The sequence below is a fragment of the Anopheles moucheti genome, chromosome X (assembly GCF_943734755.1).
Source record: "Anopheles moucheti chromosome X, idAnoMoucSN_F20_07, whole genome shotgun sequence".
Lineage (NCBI taxonomy): Eukaryota > Metazoa > Arthropoda > Insecta > Diptera > Culicidae > Anopheles > Anopheles moucheti.
The window spans coordinates 1,002,163-1,026,951 of record NC_069142.1 but is presented as its reverse complement, the minus strand read 5'-3'; the positions used below and the strand labels follow the sequence as shown (position 1 = coordinate 1,026,951).

Sequence of the window (24,789 nt, the reverse complement as noted above, 5' to 3'; positions counted from 1 at the left end):
GACTTATTTTACCACGTTGCCGTATAGTAAGTCCTTGCTACGGGGAATTGGTTCGGAAGGGATTTTGTTCCAGTCCGGACGTGTGGAGACCAGCGCCACTACCATCATGCCACCGGGCTGTCCGTGCGGCAATTGATCGGCGCATTGATGGCTTGATCTTTCATAGTCGCCAACAGGATAGGATGTTCAACTATTATTATGAGAAGTAACTTAATGGATGCGGCAAAATGCAAGTCAAGGCTTGACTATTCTTGAATTATACGATGCTTGCTTTATTCCTTCGCGAGCTTTACATTTTATGCGTATTAAATATAGAGCGAAAATAATATTAATTTGAATTAAGCAAAAAGCTGAATGAACCATTGAAGACACATGGTTCATGTATTTTTTTTTTTTGTGTTATATTTCATAGTCAACGCAAAATGTCAAAACAAAAATTTAGATTCATTCAATTACAAGTGATTTATTGATTCTTTTGTCCAATAGAACAAAACATTTCGTCGACTCAGGTCTTATTGCTTCGTGTACGTCAAAGCAGCATCCTTGAACACAGCCAGCAGGTGCTTGTACAGATTAGTATTGCCGAAGCACTGAGCGAACACATCGGTGACATGTTCACATTTGCTCTTGTTGCAGGCCTGCTTGTTCAGGTTTGCCAAACACACTTGAGTCTCAGCGTTGTTCTCCTTGAAGGCTTCCTCGTTGGACTGAGTGTACAGGTTGTGCAGGAGCGGGCCATCCTTGGACCAGGCACCGAATCGTACCACATACGCGTAGAAGAAGCACTGCGATTCAGGTCCGCTAGGGAAGCATCCACCAGCCAGCTTACGCCGGGTCTCTTCCGACACGTCCAACATGTCGAACAAATCGTAGGCCTCCTGCAGGTCCTCGCCGTAGTAGCTCGGGACGTACTCAGGGCAGTTGGTAAGCGTTCCGTAGTTCTGGTAGTAGCACTGGAAGGCACGATAAGCCTGCACGCATGGCTCGCCGTTGCATTCCTGGGGCAGGTTCACCAAGCACCGCTCAGTACGCTTGGCGTTGTCACAGTCTTCGGTGGCTGGGACGAAGTAGTTACCGAGCACTTCCTCGTGAAGCGTACCATTCTCCCAGGCACGCAGGTTCTCGAGGACGCACAGGACCAGACAGTGAACCTCTGGCTCATCGGGGTATCCCTCGCGCAAGTACCGCTGGAGACGGTCGTCCGGCACACGCAGGTAGAGGGCACATTCGGCCTGGGCCTCGGGCCAACTCTTCCGCATGTAATAATGCTCCGCCGACGCTTGCTCCGCCTGGATGGAGCCAATGAAGGCAACCACGGCAACGACTACGATGTGGATTTTGCTCATTATTGTTTAAACACTGTTCGCTGCACAACAGAAAACTGTATGTTGACTGAGGCCTTTGTACAACGTATTTATACGGTAGCCACAAACTTTGCTCCGTATGGTACGCGCGTTTCGTGCTTTCGCGTTGTCAAAGCTGATATCATATGCAGTTAGTATAAAAAAACAATGCTTTTTAAATATTTACTGAAGTGTTGCGTGCTGAAGATACAGTTACAATTACATATGGTCCATTACAGTTAAAGAACAGATCGTATATACAACGTCGGTATTTTTATTTTAGAATTTTTGTTGCAACAAACCGTAATCCCGCTTTATGGTAATGGCAGTACCGGTTTTCACACAACAGGACCGAGGCAAATTGCCGTCCGAACCGTTTCCACGTAACTAGAACGGATTATTGGACTACGTGGTCGAAAATTAGTCGAAACGCCCCGGCCGTTGTAACGAAAAAAATGCATTTTTTAAGCAAAAATGTTGGAGACACACATTATTAAATTAAGACACACATTATTAGAAGGTAGTGGTCCGATCTGTCGCAGACATAAGATATGTATTCCTAGTGACTTTCGGTGTACAATAATTGGCAAATGAAGATAATGATTTTTTTATTCACGTAGGAACGGCCAGCCCTTTATCTCACATGTTAACAGCAAAACAACTTATAGCTATATGGACGGGGAACATTTCCTTCCCTGATCCTACGAATGCACCTTATACCGGGTGTACTCGGTAATAAGTGTACCGTATTTTAGAGTCTGTAACGACCCGCTTTTAGTTCAAAATTATAAATTGTAATAATAAATTAATTAAAAGTTTGTATAACTCGATATAAAAAAATCTAAAACATTGAATAACTCATCAGGGGGTAAAATACGGTGTATTATATACAGGTTATATACACATTTGTACTGCATTTACATAAACATAAGTCCTTTTGAGTCCTACATATAGACCTAGGAGTCGTAATAAGTCCTAATTGACTTGGAGTGAAGGCGTAGATGCATCAGCCAGAAAGGTTAGAAGAATAATGTTTTATCAAGCAAAGGGACTCGGCCTTGAGTGGTTTAGCGGTCTCCTGCAGTAGACCAAAACCTTGAAGCTGTTGTAGCATAATATCTAATCCCAACGAATTTTCGTCTATGCTAGCAGACATTTGTAATTATTTATCACTCTACAAACGTCAGCCCACGTATTTCAATACTAGTCCTAATTAACTCAATTGAGGTTCTACTATTATCGGAAGTGGACGTTCAAATTGCGACATTCCAAAGATTTTAAAATATTCGACATGGATAACACGTTTTTTCTTAGATGTAAAGTACTCTCAAAGAAAAAAATAGTGAAATATGTTTCCCCTATCCAGAAGAACAGGTTATATATGCCGGAGCTGACAGGGTCTATATGATCCTGGATACCACCAGTAGTATAATAACTGATTATACTAAGGTAAGAAGCTCATTAATTTACTTTCAATGGCATATTAAAACGGGTAGATTCAAAACCATCGCTTGGAGTAACGAATCGAACAATGACTGATGATTATTTTCCATTCATAAAATTATATGGTCCTTAAGGATTTCAAGCAATCCTCAAGGTCCTCTAGGACATTTTACAAGTACGCTTAAAAAAACTAGATAATGTTTTTTGTTTATGGTTTTTGCTAGTGAAAGCAATATTTATCTTGAACGTGTACATCATGTCTTTAGAAAAAAAAACCGTACTTCGTATTACTTCACGAGCCTCAGAAGTAAGTGGCACACACGAATTGCATTAGAATTTTGTCCGAGATTTTAAAATTTCCTTCTTGAATTGGTCTAAAGTGATGATCTTTATTCGTTGAGAATCGACATTTTACAGAACCAAACAAAAGTCGATAGGATTTAAATCCGGGAACCTGATAGTGTAAAAAGTTTTATCTAAAATGTCAGCTAAATCGTATAAAAACCAGGTTTAACCTGAATTGTCATTCTGGATCTGGTGCACCGTCTTACTGGAACACGTAGTGCTCATCTCATAAGACGTTTCGAAAACTGAAGGCAACAATCTTCACCAAAAACTGTAAAAGTACACCGCGTTGAAAGTGGTATTGTTTTACAAACAATTGCAAGGGAAGTGTCCGCGTTTATGTGTAGTTAAAACTGATGACTGAACTGAACTGAACAAAAAAATTATTACTTATACTTGAAGATGAAAATGAGCATTAGAACTTATTGGATATCCTGTACATAATCGTGCGGAGTCATAAGGCTTTGATAATAGTACTACAGGAGACACGTACATAATTCATTTCCCAAGGGACAAATCAGATGCGAGCAACATTCGTCTTTTATACAAAATATTCAAAATCATCTGCTAGCACCTTAAAAAATGAAGATGAAATTGAATAAATCCATCCACGACATGTTCACATATTTCAACATCTTGCAACAAGCTATTTATTCATTCAATTACAAGTGATTTATTGATTCTTTTGCCCAATAGAACAAAACATTCCGTCGACCCAAGTCTTATTGCTTCGTGTACGTCAAGGCAGCATCCTTGAACACAGCCAGCAGGTGCTTGTACAAATTAGTATTGCCGAAGCACTGAGCGAACACATCGGTGACATGTTCACATTTGCTCTTGTTACAGGCCTGCTTGTTCAGGTTTGCCAAACACACTTGAGTCTCAGCGTTGTTCTCCTTGAAGGCTTCCTCGTTGGACTGAGTGTACAGGTTGTGCAGGAGCGGGCCATCCTTGGACCAGGCACCGAATCGTACCACATACGCGTAGAAGAAGCACTGCGATTCAGGTCCGCTAGGGAAGCATCCACCAGCCAGCTTACGCCGGGTCTCTTCCGACACGTCCAACATGTCGAACAAATCGTAGGCCTCCTGCAGGTCCTCGCCGTAGTAGCTCGGGACGTACTCAGGGCAGTTGGTAAGCGTTCCGTAGTTCTGGTAGTAGCACTGGAAGGCACGATAAGCCTGCACGCATGGCTCGCCGTTGCATTCCTGGGGCAGGTTCACCAAGCACCGCTCAGTACGCTTGGCGTTGTCACAGTCTTCGGTGGCTGGGACGAAGTAGTTACCGAGCACTTCCTCGTGAAGCGTACCATTCTCCCAGGCACGCAGGTTCTCGAGGACGCACAGGACCAGACAGTGAACCTCTGGCTCATCGGGGTATCCCTCGCGCAAGTACCGCTGGAGACGGTCGTCCGGCACACGCAGGTAGAGGGCACATTCGGCCTGGGCCTCGGGCCAACTCTTCCGCATATAATAATGCTCCGCCGACGCTTGCTCCGCCTGGATGGAGCCAATGATTGACACCAAAGCAAAAGCCAACACGATGAAGAACTTCATTTTGCTATACCTTGCTATTTGCTTCACGAGTGGAGCTGTACTGTAGAAACTGTGTTTTCACTCATTTATATATGAACCGTGGGTTAGCAGAACAGCGGCATAACATATCACATACTAGAGGAAAATGCGTGCCTCAGGGCAAATTTTCACTTTCTTGCATTTCGATTGTGTTAAACCGCCGTGATAAAAACCATACAAACATACACCTTGGGATGTCCACTGTAGATTGTAGCACATGTGGTGCGTGCCGGATAGTGTTTATGGCTGTTACATCAGAGAAAGACTTGTTTATGCTGTGTGCTCGGTTGCAATATACAGGCAAAACAAACATTGGCTGTCACAGAGGTCAAGGTGCTTGCCTATTATGTTAATTGCGTTTTAATCCCATTTAAGGCATGATTCATTGCTCCAACACATGTGAATATATATTAGTGTTGGGAATTTTAGGAAAAAAAGGAACGGAACGGAACTGAAGTGCAATCCCGTCCGAATCAATCGCCCGTAGCAAGGACTGACTATCCGGCTCCGTGGTGAAATAAGTCGATACGGGCCGTTCTAACAAAAAAAAAATGCAAGAACATTTCTTTTGACTCATTTAGATATAGATTAGGTTATTCATATAGATAAAGTTTGAACATCATTCTTGCCGGACAGAGCGCTCAACGGAACAATTTTGAAAAGAGTGACGGAACTATTTAACTATGTTTGAGTCGGAACGGCCAACAATAATATATATCGTTGTAACTTGTTTTGGGTAATTCAGATTCAGGTTCATGAATCTGAATGATTCTTTGAACTGAATGAATGAATCTGACTCTATTCCGAAGATTTATGAATTATGAAGATTCATGAATCTCTGAGAAATCATGCATCTCTGAGGATTTGTGAATCTCTGAGGATTCATGGATCTCGAGGATTCATAAATCTCTAAGGATTCATTAATCTCGAGGATTCACGAATCTCTGAGGATTCGTGAATCTCTGAGGATTCATGAATCTCGAGGATTCATAAATCTCTGAGCATTCATTAATCTCGAGGATTCATGAACATCGAGGATTAATAAATCTCTGAGGATTCATGACTCTAAGGATTCATAAATCTCTGAGGATTCATGAATCTTGAGGATTCATGAACCTTTTAAGAATCGACTCATGATTTGAATGACTCGTTAAAGATTCATATGAATGGCTCTTCGCAAAAGATTCATTAAGCACAACACTAGTTGTAATCATGGGGTCGTTCTATACAAATGTTATATAGAAATGGCAATAAATTTCGAGTATAATTGAATTTAACATCGAGTATCATTGAAGCTCTGCCATGATAGTCAAACAACAATGTTTTAATTTTATACACTGTTATCTCGTACTTTTTCGCATAAGGGTAGTCGGGCCGTCATTTTAAGATAATGTAAATATTTTATAAATTTTATCCCAAACTTCCTACCAAATTACAACTTCGAGTTCTGTGAGTTGCATCTGGCTCCAGCGGGATAGTTGAAATTAGAATAACATGTGACAACCCAGCCCGTAAAATATCTTCGGAAAATTAGTTGTGTCGTCTAGTAAGTGAATAGATAGAATGTGCAGAAAGGCAAATTCAGACGAGTCGCTATTTGCTAGTCCCTAAAATGAACGGCTCTACGAGCGGTGAGGCAAAGTAAGATAAAGATGACATATTCACAATAAATAAAAAAAGTAAATGAAATTAATTACCATGACAATTGTAGCGAAGTATTCAAAGATTTTTTTTAGTACAAAAAAACCTATAAGTGTCACCATCGATTTTTTGATGACGCTTCGAATTGTTTGAATGAAACTTTCAAATGTGTAGAAAATGTGGTGCGAACAATTTTTTTTTAAACGTTAAACTTGATTCCATGTAGTTTAGCATCGAAATCGCACAGAATATAGGAAAAAAAATGTATACATTTATATAGGACTAAGGTTAATATTAATTTCTATATCAGTAACGACTACACAATAATTTAAGTGGGTATACTCTCATTTATTGATTCATTCATTTACTCCTGCAAATGGGTTATCCTTACGGTGGATAAGTTCAATTATCAAATTCTCTTAACGTCCATAACAACGGTGGAGCGGGCAAGTCTTACCCTTGGTACAGTAGCAGACGGGCTGACCAAGGAAGTTCTTGGCTGCGTCGACGAACACGGTGTGGAGCAGGTACTCTAGACCGCGAGACTCTCCGAAGCAGGCTTGGAATGTATCGAAAGCCTGCTGGCAGACGGTCTTCTTACAGGCAAGCTTCTTCTGGTTCTGCAGACAGGCGACAGTCTGGGCATTGTTGGGGTTGAATACCTCCTCGTGGTACTGGTAGTAGAGACGCTCCAGATTTGCACCATCATCGACACTGTACAGTCCGCTGCGGGTCACAAATGCGTAGAAGAAGCACAGAGACTCCTCGCCGCTCGGGAAGCAACCTCCGGCCAGGTTCTGCAGAGTGCTCTGGGAGACTGCCAGCGCGCCAAATAGATCGTAAGCCACCTGCAAATCCTCCAGGTAGGTGTTGACCACGAACTGCGGGCACTCGCTCAGCGCACCGTAGTGCTGGTAGTAGCACTGGAACGCCTTGTACACTTGCGTGCAGAGGTCATCATCGCAGGTGTACAAGTTCTCGGCCAGACAAGCTTCGGTGCGCTCGACGTTGTGGAAATCATCCGGGTACGGTACGAAGTGTCCCTCCACCAAGTGTTTCTGCAGTCCCGTGGTGTGGTTCCAGAAGCGAAGGTTGAAGGCGACGCAACGCAGCAGACAGCGTACCTCCTCCACATCGGGGTAGCCCTCCTTCACGTAGCGCAGTAGATCGTCATGCTCTACACCCTGGTATTCAGCACACTCCTTCTGCGCCTGGTTGAAGCTTTTCTCCACCACGTAGTGCTGCAGTGCAGATTCTACGGAGACGGCTACTACCGACAGCAAGAGGACAGAAAGCGCAAACTTATTCATTGTTGCTCTAGTTAGTCGCTGTACACAATTCAGCTGGAACTGCATGTCTTTCTCGCTTTCCGTGATACATTTATATACCGTAAAAGCCCAGATTAGACCTAAATGTTATGCGTGCTCTTTAGCGGAATTGTTATGTTTTATAATCATAACAACTTACCATAGTACGGAGATTGTAAAAAAAAAATATATACACACGCTTTAATGAAATCAACATGTTTTAAGCACATTTCACCGATGTCAAGAGTACGTGACACTTTTCGTTAGATGGCTCTGACAGTTACTATAGGCTGGGTTTGTGCTGTATCAAAAACACTATTTTCTTCATCCAGTTTCTTTCTTACATTAACCGTGAAAAGGAGTGTAATTGCTGCAGTAAAACAGAAGAAATTGTGCATATATTACAGTTTGTTTAAATAGTTTATCACATCAAGTCAAGTCCTCAGGTCAGATATACGACCTGGTCGTTCTTCTGTGATTTAAATAATGTCAAAAAATAAATGTTTGATTTTTATCCCTCCGTCTGCGAGTCAAATTGTAAATTCCACACGATATATTGGAAATTCTCGATTAAAGATATGTCACTTTTTTACAGGAAATGTGTTTTAATAAACGTTGTGTAAAAAAAAGAACGCTAGTGGCCCCTGAATAATTGTTATACAAAGACATATCGAAACATTTACTTTTCTAAACGTTTTCTAAAAAACAATTTAATCAAGCTTTGTGTTAATGTGATCTTATGAACTCTTGCATTGTTTCAACATCCGGTAGAAACACTGAAGCAAACAGGTGATAACCACTGCAGGAGCCAGGTCTGAGTAAAAAGGCGGGTATCATAGAATCTCCCTGTTGAAATTGTGTATGTTCTTCTCTACGACTTTAGCCTTGTGCGCCAGTGCATTGTCATGTTGCAATATCATTTTACTGTGCCTTCGGGCCTGTGCCCATTGCGGTATTTTTCCATCAATGCAGAATTCAAATTCATTATTTATTGTTGGTAACGAGTGGTATTTGTGAAAGCCATGATATTTTTTCGCTTAAGACTCTAAAAAAAATCCACTTCTCATCACCAGTGACTATTGGATACAAAAACGACTTCCTTTGAAACCGTTGAAGATGCATTTCACAAACGTCTTTGCGATGCTCGATCTACCTTTCAGTCAGCTCATGGGGAACTCATTTTCCAAATTTCTGGATCTTGTCCATGGATTTTACACACAAATCGTCAATGGTGTTCCTCTTATACGTGGATTCGGAGATACGAGGCTTTTCGAATTTTGACAGCTGAGCAGGTTTATAGCACAAAATCTAAGCAAAAAAGTGAAAATTTGGTGAAAATAACCTTTTTTTGTCATATAAAACATTTCTTTCTAACTTAGTCTAATGTATTCTTTCTAAAAATCGCCTGAATCGTTGAATAAATTAAGTGCAGAGAAGGAAGTCGACTCTGTGACTTTGAAGTATAAACGAAATTGCACCAGGATTCAACTTAAGCGAAAATTCGAGGTACGCGGATTTTTCCCGGATACAAATCATTAATCCTTCCAATCATTGCTTATGCATCACCAGTTTGTTCAAACTGCGCTTTCTCATACAATTTAAATTGCTCGCACCAACAAAACTTCGCAAAACAAATTTCTAACACCATCACACACATTTCTAATTTCTTTTCAACAAATTGTCAACCTTACAGCTAACCTGAATAAGGGCATACAGATATACGTAACATTATGCCAATGGTGGAAATTAATGATTAACGATAGAAAATATGAAGCTATTTATTTCACAAGATGCCGCCGTGCAAGAAAACTCCCAAACCGCACACTCCACATCTCAAATAAAAATATACTATAGAGTAACAGCGTTAAACATTTAAGAGTAGTATTAGATTAAAGACTTACGTTTTAAAAACAATGAAGAAAAATTAGTTAGAGGCACAAATGCCATATTAATACACTCTTCTCTCTTTTTGGCTTAACAACCTACTAGACTTATTTTACCACGTAGCCGCATAGTCAAGTCCTTGCTACGTGGGATTGGTTCGGATGGGATTTTGGTCCGGTCCGTTCATAGTCCGTTCATTTTGGTCCGGTTTTTCTCATAGTCCTTCACTACCGCTCATTATTGTTACACTCCTTTAGGTTAAATTTTCCATGAACAGAGGTTTGTTTTCTTTGTTAGATAATTCAATATTGTTTCTTTAAAGGGTTTTTTGTACATAAGTTTAACATATGTTCCAACAATCCCTCGACCCTAAACCCCCAACTATCGCGTTAAGGAAAAATCCGGCTCCGATCAAATTTGCCTATTATAAATAAACAATAACGTCCCATTATGAAATAAACCAAATCAAATCAAATGAATGAATGTAAATATTGTTTTAGAGATATTTTTTATCCACAATTTATGCCTTTCAATTTTATTAACTGAAAAAACTGAAGCAATTAATTGACGAACGGATAAAATATATTGTAATTTCGTTTCAATAAGTGGGTTTTACATCTTCTTAACTTAAGTAATAGCGCCACGGGGAATAGTTTGAAGACCTTTGATCTATACAATTCTGTTCCGAATACACTTACTTACGCAATAGTCCAGGAAGGCCTTTCAATTACTTGACAAAACGGTTATCTAAATACCTAAGTTCCACGACCTCATGGTTGCCCATGGTAGTTCCGTATCTTACATTTGGCGGCGATAAGATAAGCTGCTGATAAAAGCCTTCCTCATAGGAAAACATAATTTATGGAGGGTGAAAAAGAAGACCTGTTCTGAAAGCAATGATGGGATTCCGTTCCGACGACCCGCAGTTTGTTCGATGTTATCTAAATAGGTTATCACAATCGACTATTGCCGTGTGCGTGTAATCGTTCACCAGCCCTGAGTTCGCCTGTACAAGCCACCTTTCACCGTACCATTCGACTTCCGTCACTGTGTGCTAGGCGCCTTTGGTGCGAGATGTTCGTTGAAAAAATTACGGTATATAGCATGTAGGATTTATCGCAGAACCTGTAACATGTGATAGTTTAAAAAAATTGCGAGAAGAAATAACTGATCACATGAGCGAATTACATAAAATTTCAGAACTTTGCCAAACAAACGTTATTCGTCAAAATTAATTTCAAACATGTTATATTTTATTGTTTATGTCAAAAAGCTGTTTATGTCCAAAACTACTGTACTTTTATAAAAAAAAACAATTAATGAGTAATTTATTATCTATTCTAGATAATTATCTATTATCTATTTTCTATTTATTATTATTGGAGAATTTCTACACCGAGAAACGCTTGGTCAAAAGATTGAACCGATTTTCATAATGTTTATCAACAATATTTTAAAATATCCAATGCTGAACTCATAGCTAACTTTGAGTAGATATGTATTTGGAGGTACAGACCGATTATGAGGTTGTTGTGCTGACAAAAAAGATTAGTATTAGGAGGAACAAATATTCCTTTTCATGGCGTTTAAACCATTTTACACGAATCAGAAAATTACTTGAAGAAATATGATTTTCTCCTCTAGCATCGTAACTAAACGCAGTTTTTTAACTGTTAGTGGTTGCATTCCGTCCATTTACTTTAATTATTGCGGTTACGCTGTATTGTTGCCCAGCAACAAATGCAAAGCCCAGTTGCTCCTTTTATGTGCAACAGAAACTTGTCAATGAACTGATAACAGTAAAGGACGGATCGAATGATTACAACCGTAGCATGATCGTAAAATATAAATAGGTATATTAACCAACGTAAACGATTTGCGTTCCAACCAGTTTGAAAGTATGCATGCAACGGCGACGTACGTTTACATCTGCACATAAACAAGGAGGAAAAAAAGAATAGGAAGACCGTCAACAACGGCTTTCGAAAAAGTTTTCGCTCAGTCCATAATTAAGTCAAAGCGTGGAACAAACGCATCAAGATCGAATGCCGATCGCCCTTTTGATACGGTATTTCCAACTTTCCGCCCTATCTATCTGGTACCCGTCGAACGGGTGGGATTATGTTGCGAACATAGTCGACCTTTCACGCCGATGCGTGTGTGTCGTAGCTTAGGTGGCTTGCTTTTTTAGACCAAACGCTTTAGTCTGATATTGCAAAAAAACATGTAGACAAAGAGGTGAGTGAATAAGTTACTGCATTTTAACTGTTACTGCATGAAACTTTTTTGTTATTGCTATTTTAAACCGAAAATAGTTTCAACAATAGCTGTTAATTAATCTCTGGATTAACACTTACTTACTTACTTTCTTACTTAACCGGCATTACACACGCTTCGCCTTCGTCTTGATCTGCGCGAAAAAAATTATGCTTTCTTGCTTTCTGTTGATTTTTCGGCAGAGTTAGAAAACGTTGTGATTTTACCCGTGGGGGCATAACGCGGTGTTTAGTCAACGCTCATGTCCGAGTAATACAAAAAAGAGTCATTAAAACTACCCGGGGCGAATGAGTGCAACTCAGTCCCTAATATGTTTCAACTCACTCACTCACTCTTACTCACTGCACTCATCTCGACTCGAAATCGCTCACGTTCGAGCGTCGTCAGTTAGTCCATTACCTCAGCCTTTCTGGTGAACGCATCAACGCCATCACTTCATCTCAATTTGGGCCTGCCACGCCTGTCGACGATGTGGACGAAGGACTTTACGGACTGGGTCGTCCAGTGTCATTCTCATAACGTGACCAGCCCACCAAAGCCTGTCGAGTCTAACCCGCAGTGAGTTCGCCGTACATCTCATAGAGTTCATAATTGTAGCGGCTCCTCCATTGTCCTTCCACACGAAAAGTACCAAAAAGCCTTCTGAGCATCTTCCTCTCGAACGTGGCTAAGAGTGGTGTGTCAGTTTTGGACAAAGTCCACGTCTCAGAGACGTTTGTGGGTACTCTGATTATAAACGTTTTGATTCAGCTTCTTTAGTCGCGACAGGTGATTTGAGTATAGAAATTTTCTCAAGCTGTAGAATAACGGGTTGGTAACCAACACCTTAGCGCGTACTATTCCGTTGATGCCTACTTTTCTTTATCGGCATAACAACCTCAAAACGTCAAGGCCTAGGGTCCAGATGGACTTTTGGACCGGTCCTGTCGAGTGAAGACTGGCGCCGCTACCAATACAACACCGGGCCGCGACTTTCAGTGCCTGATGCCTTTTTTTTTTTTTTTTATTTTCGTAAATGCCAAGTGTCATGACGTCGACGGCTAGTAGAGACTCTAGCTTCTCGGGAATCTTAGCGTTTAGTAATTCATTAAACTACTGAGTTCGTCGCGAGAACTAAACACACACAGCTGTTAATTCATATTTTCGAAACATACATAGAACAATGGAATGGCATCCTGCATACATAGAAACTCGAGAAACTTTTTAATTTACCCATTCAAGGCTTCCAAGCTTTCGGTGCGTATGGCGTTATACCGCTATTTCGCGGCTTGCCACCCGTAAGACAAGCCGGCAGTCTCGACCTTCTCCACTTTACCATGCTGTCCCTCTGTCCTTCCTCAACCCGCAACCCATCCACCACCACAGCTCATAAAGCATCCCTTTAGCTTCCTCCACTACTTCTCCTCAGGTCCTAATCCTTTATGTTGTTCCCATAGCATTGTGAACGAACGAAATCGAAATAACAAAAAATGGCACATAAAAAACTAAAGCTAAAATGGCAATGCAAAGCCCAAACACACCTCTTTGGCAATCGTTTTCGTCTAGACGTTATTGCATCGCTATTGCTTGTGAGCATAGTTAGAAATGAAACCCCAAGGGAAATGAGATTGTGGTTAGTGGTAAGGGGTAATCGCCGGTTTTTATACGATGTGCATAAGTTTTCGCCCGCCAAATAGCAAACCGGATACGCACTTTTTACGCTCATCGTGATAGAAACTAGTGGAGGTACCGTTCACGTGTGTTTATGTGTGCGGTTATGTATCTTTTATTAAGTGTGTGATAGAGAGAGAAACTACTGTGAGTCACTTTTGAACGCACGCAACTACGCACGTTCACTCGGCTTAACCTTTGAGTATATCGCTCGATCTCCCTCTCTCTTTTACCTTTTCTCTCTCTCACTCTCTCTTTGTCTTGTACAAGTTTTGCTTCTTTTGCTTTTGTTACTTCTCTACGTTCCTTCTTTTTTTTTTGGTATAATTTTTGGAACTAGATATTAATTGCTACGCGACGCCTGTAGCTCTTAGCAACAAGTGGTGTTCGATGGATTCACATTAGGTTCCAGTCGCACAGAGAGGGTCACTACAATAAAGAAGACTATAATAGCAACCAAAACTGCTTCTTTTGCCGCAAAACAGAAGTGCGAAGGGAAGGGGAAGGGTAGGGAGGGTGGGGGGTTTGCGGTGAGGGGATGGCGCTGGGTGGCACACGCAGTGACCCTCATTCAAGACACGTTTCGTCTGGTAGGCTTCCTGCCAAACGGCAGACCGAAACAATAAGCAACACACATAAAAAAGTAAAAAAAATTCGGAGATAGGCATGCCAAAACGATGCTCTCTTTTCTATAAAAAAGTACTCAAAACAAAGCAGTTCTCTTCTAAAAGTAAACATAATTCAAACTTAAACTCTTATAATTTTTGTAAAATCCTGGAAATGTATGTTAAGCTCGTGGTATACACCTCAAATAACTATAACATGCAATTTGTTGTAAAAATATTATAAAAAACAAACGACAAAACGGAAATCACTTCCAAATTTGACATATTCGCAGCAACACCGTTGACAGAAGAAATTAAAGGTGAAAGGTAAATGGCGAAATATGGTAACATTTGAACAATAGATTTCATTTACAAACAATGACCGAGAAGGTAAAATAATATATACATTTGTTAAAAACTTTACTCATTCTACTTTGCACACTAATGTTCATCGTAAAATACAGATGTGCTAAATATCCATGATATTTGAGTATCCCTCAACTGCAATAGCAATCTAACTCGGTTATATAAAATCAGGCTAACTTGGCCTGTCTATTTGTATGGAGAGCTCACAGGGGATAAACCTGGAAATATCAATACGAATACAGAAAAAACTAAGTTGGAGTCGGATGCACGCGTGAAATAACGATTGTCCGGCCTGCGCTATCCAGTCTGGACAGATCTGAGAGTCAATGGACAAGGCTAAATTGAATATCGCACTGTTTAAAAACTATTCTGAATTGTTGTTTCCATCGAAATTCTTAACATATTAGCTTTAAAATTAATCAGCCGGTTAAGCTACACAGGCGGACACTTTATCACCCAGCTACACCAACACATCTGCCAGACGACAACCATTGACACATATCCAAAGCAGCCATTTCTATTCATTCAAAAAACAGAAATAAATTACCTGCTCTTGGTGAGAGGTTATACCCCACAACGCTCAGACAGTTTTTTATTGCTACATATGTACGGTTGACCTTTAATCTCTCCACTTGAAAAGTTCGACCGGCTCGCAGAGTGCCTGCGTAAGACGTAGTGTTTACAGAGACCAAATTGACCCGGTCGTCGAAAACTGGACTGAATAGTCCGCACTGCTGCAAAGACTAAAGACCGTCATTTCCGGCTTGCCAAATCTAAATAGACTCTTCATTTCCACTGGGATATGCCTCCAGACAACCGTCATCAACACCATCATCATAACAACTGACATCTGGCAATTGTCAGTATATGCAGACATCGTTTCGTCACTTGGTATGTCCCATACCGCATGCGTAATAAAACAAGCATGCTCCTCCTGTTATTTTATCATTTTGACCCGATTCGGTATGTTTCGCACATCAAACGGAATTGCGTCTACGATGGAGCCACTTAAGACATATTTGACGACTGTGGCACAGTGACGAAGGGTATGATTGATCTTTTTTCTTGGAACAGCCGTTTCGACTTATTTTACCACGTAGCCGGATAGCTGATCCGAGTGAGATTTTGGTCAGATCCGATCGTGTAAATACCGACATCGCTACCATCATGCCACCGGCCCAATATTTCACGGTTTCACGTTCTATGCATTAGATTCTTCGTTTCAAATTACTGCGTGTCTTCAACTTAAAAAAATGCCTTAATACATTATGGTTGGCATAGATTTCTTAGGATTATTGTGCCACCAGGGAAAGAGATTCTTCGCTTCCTTACCCTTAAAAACGGAAATGACGAAAAGCTTCTTCCGCTGCATACTTCTGCACCCCCCCTGCTAAGAAGGTACAAGAAATGAACATCAGGGAGCTACATATATATATATATATATATATATATATATATATATATATATATATATATATATATATATATATATATATATATATATATATATATATATATATAGGCTCCCTTCCTATATGATATGGAGTGTTCTCGACAGAGTTTTTTTTCTACAATCGTTGTTTAGGGAATTGTTTGGTAAGGGAAAAAACTTCACCCTCGGTGATCTCCAGTACGGCTCACGACGCTGTTGCTAATGTTAACATCATACGAAACTATTTTATTCAAATAAAATTCCAATACTTTTTTTTAACCAACTGTTAATTAATTGTACAGTTCTTCTTCTTTCTAGGTACAACAACCTAAATAGGTCTATAACCGCCATTTCTGACTTTCTTTGACTTTATTTACCCATAGTTGGAAAGTCAAACCTGCGTGCGGAGGATTGGTCTGGGTGGGATATACGACCGGGTATTGTATTGTGAAGACCGGCGCCACTACCAATACGCCCCTCACAAGTGGGGCACACTTGTACAGTTATTCAGATTAAAATGCTTAAAATGCGGAAAAATTTGGCCCACAAATTAATGTGTAATAGACCCTCAGTTAGGGTAATTTCAATCAATGCGACCCTTTCGGGCTGAAAAGTTTCGAGACCCTTGGTACAGAGCAGGGTTCTTCAAACTACGATATTCATTCGGCCCTCCAGAACATTCAGTGCGGTCCGCGAATATTGCTCTTATTGAATAATTGGCCAACCCAGCTACGGTAGTTGCCCAACCAATGCAACCCGCGAGCTGAAAAGTTTGCAGACCCCTGGTTTGGAGAAAGAACCAAAAGAGTGGACAACAATGAAATAACGCCAGTGTTTTTCAATATGACAAATTAAGTCATGGCGATTAAAGAACCGACAGTGAAAAGAGAATTCGCTCGCAATATCTATATTACCTCTCTTTGGCTACTACTGCACAACTACTACTACTACTACTACTACTACTACTACTACTGCGGATATTTTTCAGATTTTTTATAAAACTGCTCCACAACTCATGACACCCATCGTCCACTCCTCTTATCTGCCTAAAACCCTTACCCAAATCCAATTTAGGAATATCCAGCGCGCAATGCTACACCGCAATCCACCAAACTTTACTGCTCGTTGAATTGCGCTGACATCTAAAACGCTGGTTGCGTATTTGTTGGAAAGGGTGATACAGGGAGCCGTTAGCGCGTAGATCGGTGTCAACAACCTGACCTTGAGCATGTTCGGGGGAATGTGCACGCGCGCAAATGTGTGTGTGTGTGTGTGTGGGATCCTCACGGTGATGGTGGTCGAAGCAGGAAGAGGTGCAAAATTACGAGCCGATACGAATCAAACTAATTTCGGACAGAAGAGGAAGAAGTGCTGCCGAAATGCGGATTAGGAGGGAGGCGGGCAGAGTTTGAGCTGCGTGAGCAGAAAAACTCGCGCCCCCTGTTAAGGAGTGGCGCCGAGGGTTGGTGGGGATTATTATGATAGGGTTGAGAACAGCCGCCAGCGAGACGCACGAATGAGTGAGCGAAGGCGCGCATGATTACGAATGCGTTTAACAGTTCGCTCCGTACGTGCTTAACGCGCCAATACTACAACGTTGCGTTGAATGCGTGAGACCTACCGCAGGAAGGAAGAGAATGGTGCGGTCCGCCATTCGTGAATACTAATATGCGTACACGTGCCAAACATTCGTCGTCTGTACCCGGCTGGCCAATTTCGTATCTTCTACTCCCCTGCAGAGGTATAGGTTGAAGAACCATTTAGAGACGGCTGCTAATACGCATCCCGCGTGAAGCAGTGGAAGGTATGGCGGGGAACAGGAAATCCATGAGGTCGCTTGAAGACTAGTAAGTATCAATGATTCCCGAATACAACTACGGTCTGTTTCTTCATAGAAGCCAGAGCGGTACACCTGTGAATCTCCACCGACGAAGTGTTCAAGGTCTTCACAGTTTTCATCGACCGGTTGTCCCCAATCGGTTCAAGGTTTTTAGGAACATGCAAATCAAAATAGTTGGAATTCCTCCCGGTACCGGTCTTTTCTAAGCGGTACCGGCGCGTTCGGAATATATCTATGACAATGAGACATTTTTGTGATAGTCTGCAACTCTTTAGCAGTACAGGGTGTTTTTTTTTCTTTTGCAGTTTTAGACCTTTTTCCTTAACTTACATAGCGCCTGTTTGTATTATTTAATCTGATGCTACTAATATATGCTACTAATCTGATTTACCTGTAACTTACTAGTAGGTGAATTTAAGCATCAGTTGATACTTCTTGTGATGTAGTATGTTTGTATGAAGAAATGTGAAAATAATACTGATTAACTGCACCGGTGTAGGCTAGTCATTTCGTGGGCAAAATTGGAAACGCACTACTTTACCACATTGATCGCAAAGTTATTACAACGCGAGTTATCATCATTACATGCCATCAGCATACTGCTACTCTGACCTTCTGCAGCATTTAAAACTAATTTCGCTTAAATATCTGCTAAGCGCCAAAAACCCTGAAGTGTCAGTTATGATTCTACCTGGGACACGGCACAGGCGGTTCAAGCGCTTGAGCAGGTCTTGTGAAGATCGGTGCCACTACCAATACACCACCGGATCGCGCCTACATGGTGGAGTCTAGACTGTACAAATAAGAATAGGTCTAACCTTCACAACATTGGACAATAACATAAAACTGATGTTTTCTTGCAAAACGAAACTCTAAATAAAGATTCTATCGCATCTTTCCTAAACCTGTGTGAACCGCTCATTTGTACAAGTGATACAAGTATACTATGTGTACCTGTAATTCGTAGTCGCTTGCAGGATGTGCTTGTAGTTTTATAACGATTGTGATCGCAGCACCTTCTGCTGGAAGTCTAACGTTCTACCCACGAGTTTCTGCTGTAGGTCGTTTTAACGTTTCATGTACAAGACGTATTACTAACGTGCCTTAGAGTATGTAAAATAGGACTACATTTTTTTTTATTTCACAAAATATGAAAAGATTAATCAAGTCTTATCTGGAATTAGATACTATTTAAATTTACTCAAAATTATCCCGTTTTATTATTAAAAATAACCCGTCGAAAATGGAAAATTAGAAATGGCTATGAGCGTGCCTTTCCTTTGGGATGCGATTTTATATCCTGGTTACCGGGGATGGTTCCCTGTGTAATATTTGTAGGCGTATCCATTTTCGGGACGACAAAAAAACAAAACAAAAACCCAAAAACAATGATACATATAACAAAAACCTATTCGTTTAAACTTTAAACCCGAACTTCCGACCGTCCATTCGTTCACATCACATCATATTGCTAGACACTCGCGACAGCTCAACAGGACTAGTCTGTGGTTTATATCTTCGTTCTGTTTATTGTTGTTTAACCCTTGTGCTTTTGGTCTTCTTTTTGTAACCAGTATTATACTGACCCATATCTAGGTAGCACCCTTGCTTCTTGTAAGCGTTTTTATTTTGGTAGCCTTCTAACCGATTTTGCAAGAAGACGCCGGCTTGGTCGATGAGAGAGATCTTGTCGTTACGTCTTTTGCGTCGCGACAGCGCACGGCCGGGAATAAGAAGAAGGTTAGCATCGAGACTAGTGCGTAATGTTTTCGTTGTAGACAAAAAAAAACGGCAAACCCTGCGACCGGCATCCTGCGTACCAGGTTTAAAATATCCACGATTTTGTTTTTTGATTCTTCACTGCACCTATTCTTCCGTGGGGATTTCGGCCCACTTACCAACATTAGGCGCGGCATCATCGACCCTCTTTGGGCATACGTTTCCATCAGTCTGAAACGTTCCGACAATCTGTTTACATCTAGACCGTCTTTCATTTTCCTGTTGTTCGTTCTTCAACCTTCCTTTTTTAGTTTTCGTTTACTGTTTTTTTCTACTATTTATTCTCATCTTTCTTTTCGGAATGTTTGGTTTTTGCAAACCATGACTGCATGTTCCGATTCTAACGCGTCCGTATGGCAAATTCACCTTATAACACTGACCAAACAGGTAAGCCGCGGATAAACCTCACGGCTATAATTCAGCAATTATCTTTCAAAACCTCGCCAATGTTTTGCATTAAAAATTGGCGGTTCACAAAGTTTAAACACACTAACCATACATGCACACTGATTCACAAAAGCGTGATTGAAATGGTACGTATAGAACCCTTGATACAGATCCGCTTTTAATATAATGCACGCAGTCCCCGAGATAACTAAATACTATACGTCTAAAACGTCGTATGAACGTCTATGAATACTTTGTTGGAGCCTTTTTGACATTCGACTTCCACAATTTCAAAGGCCTTTTCTTTTTTATTTGATTTAGTTTGCCAGTACAACCTCAATGTGTTAACCTAGATCGTAACAAGAATGGTTGTATCATTCCATGGCTGGCTTTGTAGTGTAGTAATCTGTTTTATCTACCTCTATGCTTTTCATAATTTATTGTTATTTTTATTATATTATTGGTACACGTCTCTTCAAACCCGTTAACGCATATGCACAAAAGAAATGTTGCTGTCGAAACTAATCCAGAAATCTACCACACATCTTTTAGACTGATAAAAGTCAAATGTGAGCTAATTATGCGTCTAGCGACTTTCAAAGGAGGTCTCGAAATCCTTGAGTTCTCAGTCCGCTACATGACCGTCCGGAAAGGGGATCCTATGTTGATTAAGATATTAAAGTGGTTTTATTGCCTATTGTGCCGTGTTTGGGCAGCAAAAAGTGACATTATTTAACTATTGAGTTATCATAAAATGAAATAGTGGTTTTACTATATCTTTAGCAAATGTTCGGCTCTATCCGATGTTTATATATGAACTTGTTTAACTCCCACACGTACTGTTGTGGACTCTCGGTTTTTTAAGTTGCGGTCCGCGGTCTGATACATGCATTTATTCGTAAAAGGATAAAAAGAAAGACTCTGATGTATCGATATTAAAGTTTAGCTACACAAATGATCCACTCTGATTTTACGAACCTGTTTTGGAACTCGCGTTTATATAAAAAAGGGAACTAATCTGCAAAAGCTATTTTTCATGGTTGGGACCCATTGCCCAAACTCCAGCGCCTTTTTTGCAAATAAAATACTATTCCAGGTAAAAAAGCAAGCTCCAGACGGACTATCAGACGTGACACTAGGTGTCGTAAAGCCCCCGGCTAGACATCATTATGGCGCGAAGCTTTGAGTCTCAGAAAGGAGGGGAGCTTTGATTGGCATTGTCTTCCAAGGTATGGACTTTGAGTTTTTTTTTTACTAATTTCGGTCAGTTTCGGTCAGTTTACTGCCAAATTCAACCCGTCGTGTTTGGACCCGTCTGCGACCCAAAGTTTTAACAGACCTACACCGTTGCGATTTTGCAGTGAAAGAACGCCCTCAAAAACCTGAAGGCTATTGTTAGGTGTACCCAGCACCAAGGTCCCAACGAATGAACTGCCAGTAAGTTCGTCTTATGTCTGAACCTCTTTGGCAAATAATAACTTACAGCAGAATTTGATTTTATATATATATATATATATATTTTTCACAATGCTTTTATGTGAATGTTTCAGAGATTTTATGTAGATGTCAAAATAGCAACAATTTTATGAAATACCAAAAGAAAAAACATTTTCTGCACATAGCCGTAGCTAGAGAGCGCGAAAGATAGCTTGTAAAGTATAACGTTTCAAATTTATACTCGTAATAAACATGACATTTCACTCGAAAAAAAGATTATGGCTACTATGGCAACTAAAAGATGTTAGATTATGCAACTAGTAGATTTTTAAGTGGAGCTGGAAAGGTTAATGGTCCCGATATTTGAAGTTTAAAAAACTGCAAAGGATTAATTTTTTTCTGATCGAACAATTAATTCGAATCTATTCTACCAACCACTGTTATATCTGTTCTACCATAGCAATGTTATAGACCTTGTGATTTATTTATTTATTTTACATTCGATTTGTTTATCGCAAGGGTTCAACTAATCGGTCTTACATACTAAGTAGGTGAGGGAAAACAGTGGGAAACGTGAACGGAATTGGTACACGGGGATACTGCAGTCGGACAGGTAATACGAGAAGTTAAAGTCCGACAAGCGGTTCGTTTGAACCGTATCGCGCATGGTGGGATGGGATGTATCAGGGGGGGGATCTATCGCGCAGATAGCGGATTGGGGCATAAAGTGGGATTGCGGAAAGCAGAAAAGGAACATCCAGATCATGCGAAAGGAGATTTGCGATAAAGCACGATTGGAAGTGGGAGTGACGAACTGGAGTCGAAGAAGTACACAGCAAACTGGGTAACATGGTGGAGCTGGTACCCTGCGAGGAAACGAAGCCAGTCGAGCCTGGAGGAGACCAGACAATGTCGGCCTAGTCCTGGGTGGATCGAACCCAGACAAACAAAACAAAGCCTTAAGGCAAAGGGGTTCACTAAATTCTGAGGAAAGCCTAACAATCAGGCCAAGGGATTTGTTGAGCTTTGCTACATGAACATTCAACGACAGTGTCTCATCCAGCCACACTCCCAAACAGAATCTAAGAATCCTTCCCTGGTAGGTCGTAGGGGATACAACTCGAATAATGAGTTAGATGCCCCGGAAAATACCCGGATAGGTGGTCCAAAGAAGGTTAAAACAATGAATGGCTCACCATACTCCTTGCAGGCCCTGAGCGATATTGTTGTTGGACGGTCCTGCTTTTGGGATGTTTAATCTGAGTTATTTCATTACGTGCAGTGTAGGTTAGGTCACGACAACTGACAAAAATTTGACAATATTATCAAGTGACAAAAACAGCTTGTCAACTGCTCAGTATCGCTTTTCCCAAGGACGCGCGCACAATTACACACTTTGACAAAAGAAAGAGACAAGCATATATACATGGTCGAAAGAGCTTCCTACAGTGATTATCACATCAAAACTGATGGCATATTTTTGCATTCTCCATACATATAGAACAAATTCGGAAAATAATGAGGTTAATGAATCGCTTTTCTTTTGCCAAATTGTAAATACAGAACAATTCAAACACTAACCAATTATTTGTTGACGAAATCATCACTATTTAAAACAACTTTGTTTACATTTGTGAGCATTTTTTTTATTACATTATGGGCAAACGTCAAAACGTTGTCAGCATTTTGTCAACTTTGTGTTGTGGATTTTCCACCACCTGCAATGTGACGAAAGCTTAAAAAAAGTGACAAAAGCTCCGTTTTAACAAATTTGTTGGTGTTTTGTCAGCTGCCGTGGCCCGCACCTATTTTTAGATCAACGTGCCTTTGTTGTTATTTGATAAGGCAATGTATAGACGATAGCGTAGGATTACGATTACGAGCATGGTAGTTGTTCTTTATCGCGCCTTATAAACGTTTACGTTTTACAAATAAACTTTGCCTCATAATGCAAAAAGGAGAAAATGTAAAGTAAGAAGGAGGTAGGCATTTTTACAATTGCTATGGCTGTAGATTAGTTGCGCGAACGGTTTTTCTACCAGTCAGCCCTACCATCGAGTCATGTACTCCGATCTACCAGCTCGCATGCGGAGTTCATCCGTTCAGTTTTGAGAACTGAGCGTGTGTGCTAGAATTGCGCGCAATGTATAAGAGTGAGTGAGTGGGTATAAAAGCAAAAGGGCAGTAAAAGAATTATTGTAGTATTTTTTTTATAAATCTCAAAACAGTGAATGAACCCAACACCCCTATAACACTCGTCAACGAAAGGCCAAAACTATTTAAGATTCGCAAAAGGCAGCGTCTCGTACAGCTCTACATATCTATTTCCCAGTCTACGGGTAGTGTACGATCAAGAACAAGATTTGAAGAAGGAAGCTAAATTCTTGAGCAGTTACCCTACCGTACCTACAGTAGAGAATTAATACGACTCTCCACCCTTGCAAACCATACTTTCATTATTATGTGCCATTGTGTGTGTGTTTTTTTTTTTGTTTATTTAATATCGTACAGCCGAAATAAAAGAAGGTCAACGCCTACGCAAACGACTGCGTTGGCGGGATGATTTATAAAATTTATTACATTCACACACGAACGAAACTACAGAAACATTCAGCACGGGATAGTGGCTAAGTAAATGACACATTTTTTAGTGAATAGGAATACGTTTAGAACCATTCACGATGTACGACATTCTTCGTAACTGTGTAAATGCTTCGGTGTGGATGGGAGATATTCATGTGAAGACGGTACAAAAATGATCGGAAAAGTTTTATTTTTGTTTGTTGTGATTACGGAAGAGAATAAAGTGGCGCCGTTTAAATAAACGAGTTCTGCCACTAAGCGTTTTCTATGCTGACCTCTGATTGACTTAACACCACGTAATAAATATATAATTAAATATTGGGGCGGCCCGATAGTATGATGGTAACGGCGTCGGTCTTCACACGAACGGACCGGACCAAAATCCCACCCGAACAAATTCACCGTACGCAGGACTGACTATCCAGTTACGGGTGAATAAAGTCGCAGAAAGCTAGAAATGGCAGGCCTTAGACCTCTTGAGATTGTTGTGCCAATAAAGAAAAAGAAATTATGTCCAATATTACCAACGCTTCATCCTTTAGCGGTGTGGGAGTCCATAATCAGTTTAACAAGGGTTACCAAACCTAGCTTGATAAACAGCTGTCATGCAAAAAGGGACAGAAAGTAAAAAAGGGCATACAAAAAATGAGAGCAGACAGTATGAAATACGTTCATCGCACGCAAGGACGACCGTCGCTGATTTTAGTCCCAGTAGAATAGAGCAGCAAACGAAAATTATCGGAAGCAAGTGTGAAAATTAATGCATGCACAGGATGCATACACACATCTCGTAATGTTCAACCGCTCTAGTCTTCACGATACCGTACACCGCAATTACCATGCGTTACGCGTTTAGTTGATGCGTAGATTTAATCTTTTAGAGCGCGAGTGCTAAA

At 40.6% G+C, this 24,789-nt stretch overlaps 2 protein-coding genes across 4 annotated transcripts in view; both read right to left on the bottom strand.

Moving 5' to 3' along the window:
* LOC128306324 (tRNA dimethylallyltransferase) overlaps positions 1 to 24,789 on the bottom strand; it is a 49,331-nt gene that overhangs the window by 6,703 nt on the left and 17,839 nt on the right. The window contains exon 4 of one of the 3 annotated variants that reach the window (XM_053043791.1): positions 8,821 to 8,961. The exons of the other annotated variants lie outside the window; for them this stretch is intronic. Within the exon in view, the coding sequence (XP_052899751.1) occupies positions 8,865 to 8,961 (97 nt within the window). The 3' untranslated portion in view covers positions 8,821 to 8,864. Of the gene's footprint in view, positions 1 to 8,820; positions 8,962 to 24,789 lie in introns of those variants that run through there. 3 annotated transcript variants of the gene reach the window in all.
* Positions 6,766 to 7,716, bottom strand: LOC128306326 (general odorant-binding protein 45-like). The gene has a single exon (XM_053043793.1). The coding sequence runs from the start codon at positions 7,699 to 7,701 to the stop codon at positions 6,766 to 6,768; it is 936 nt and encodes a 311-aa protein (XP_052899753.1). The 5' UTR covers positions 7,702 to 7,716.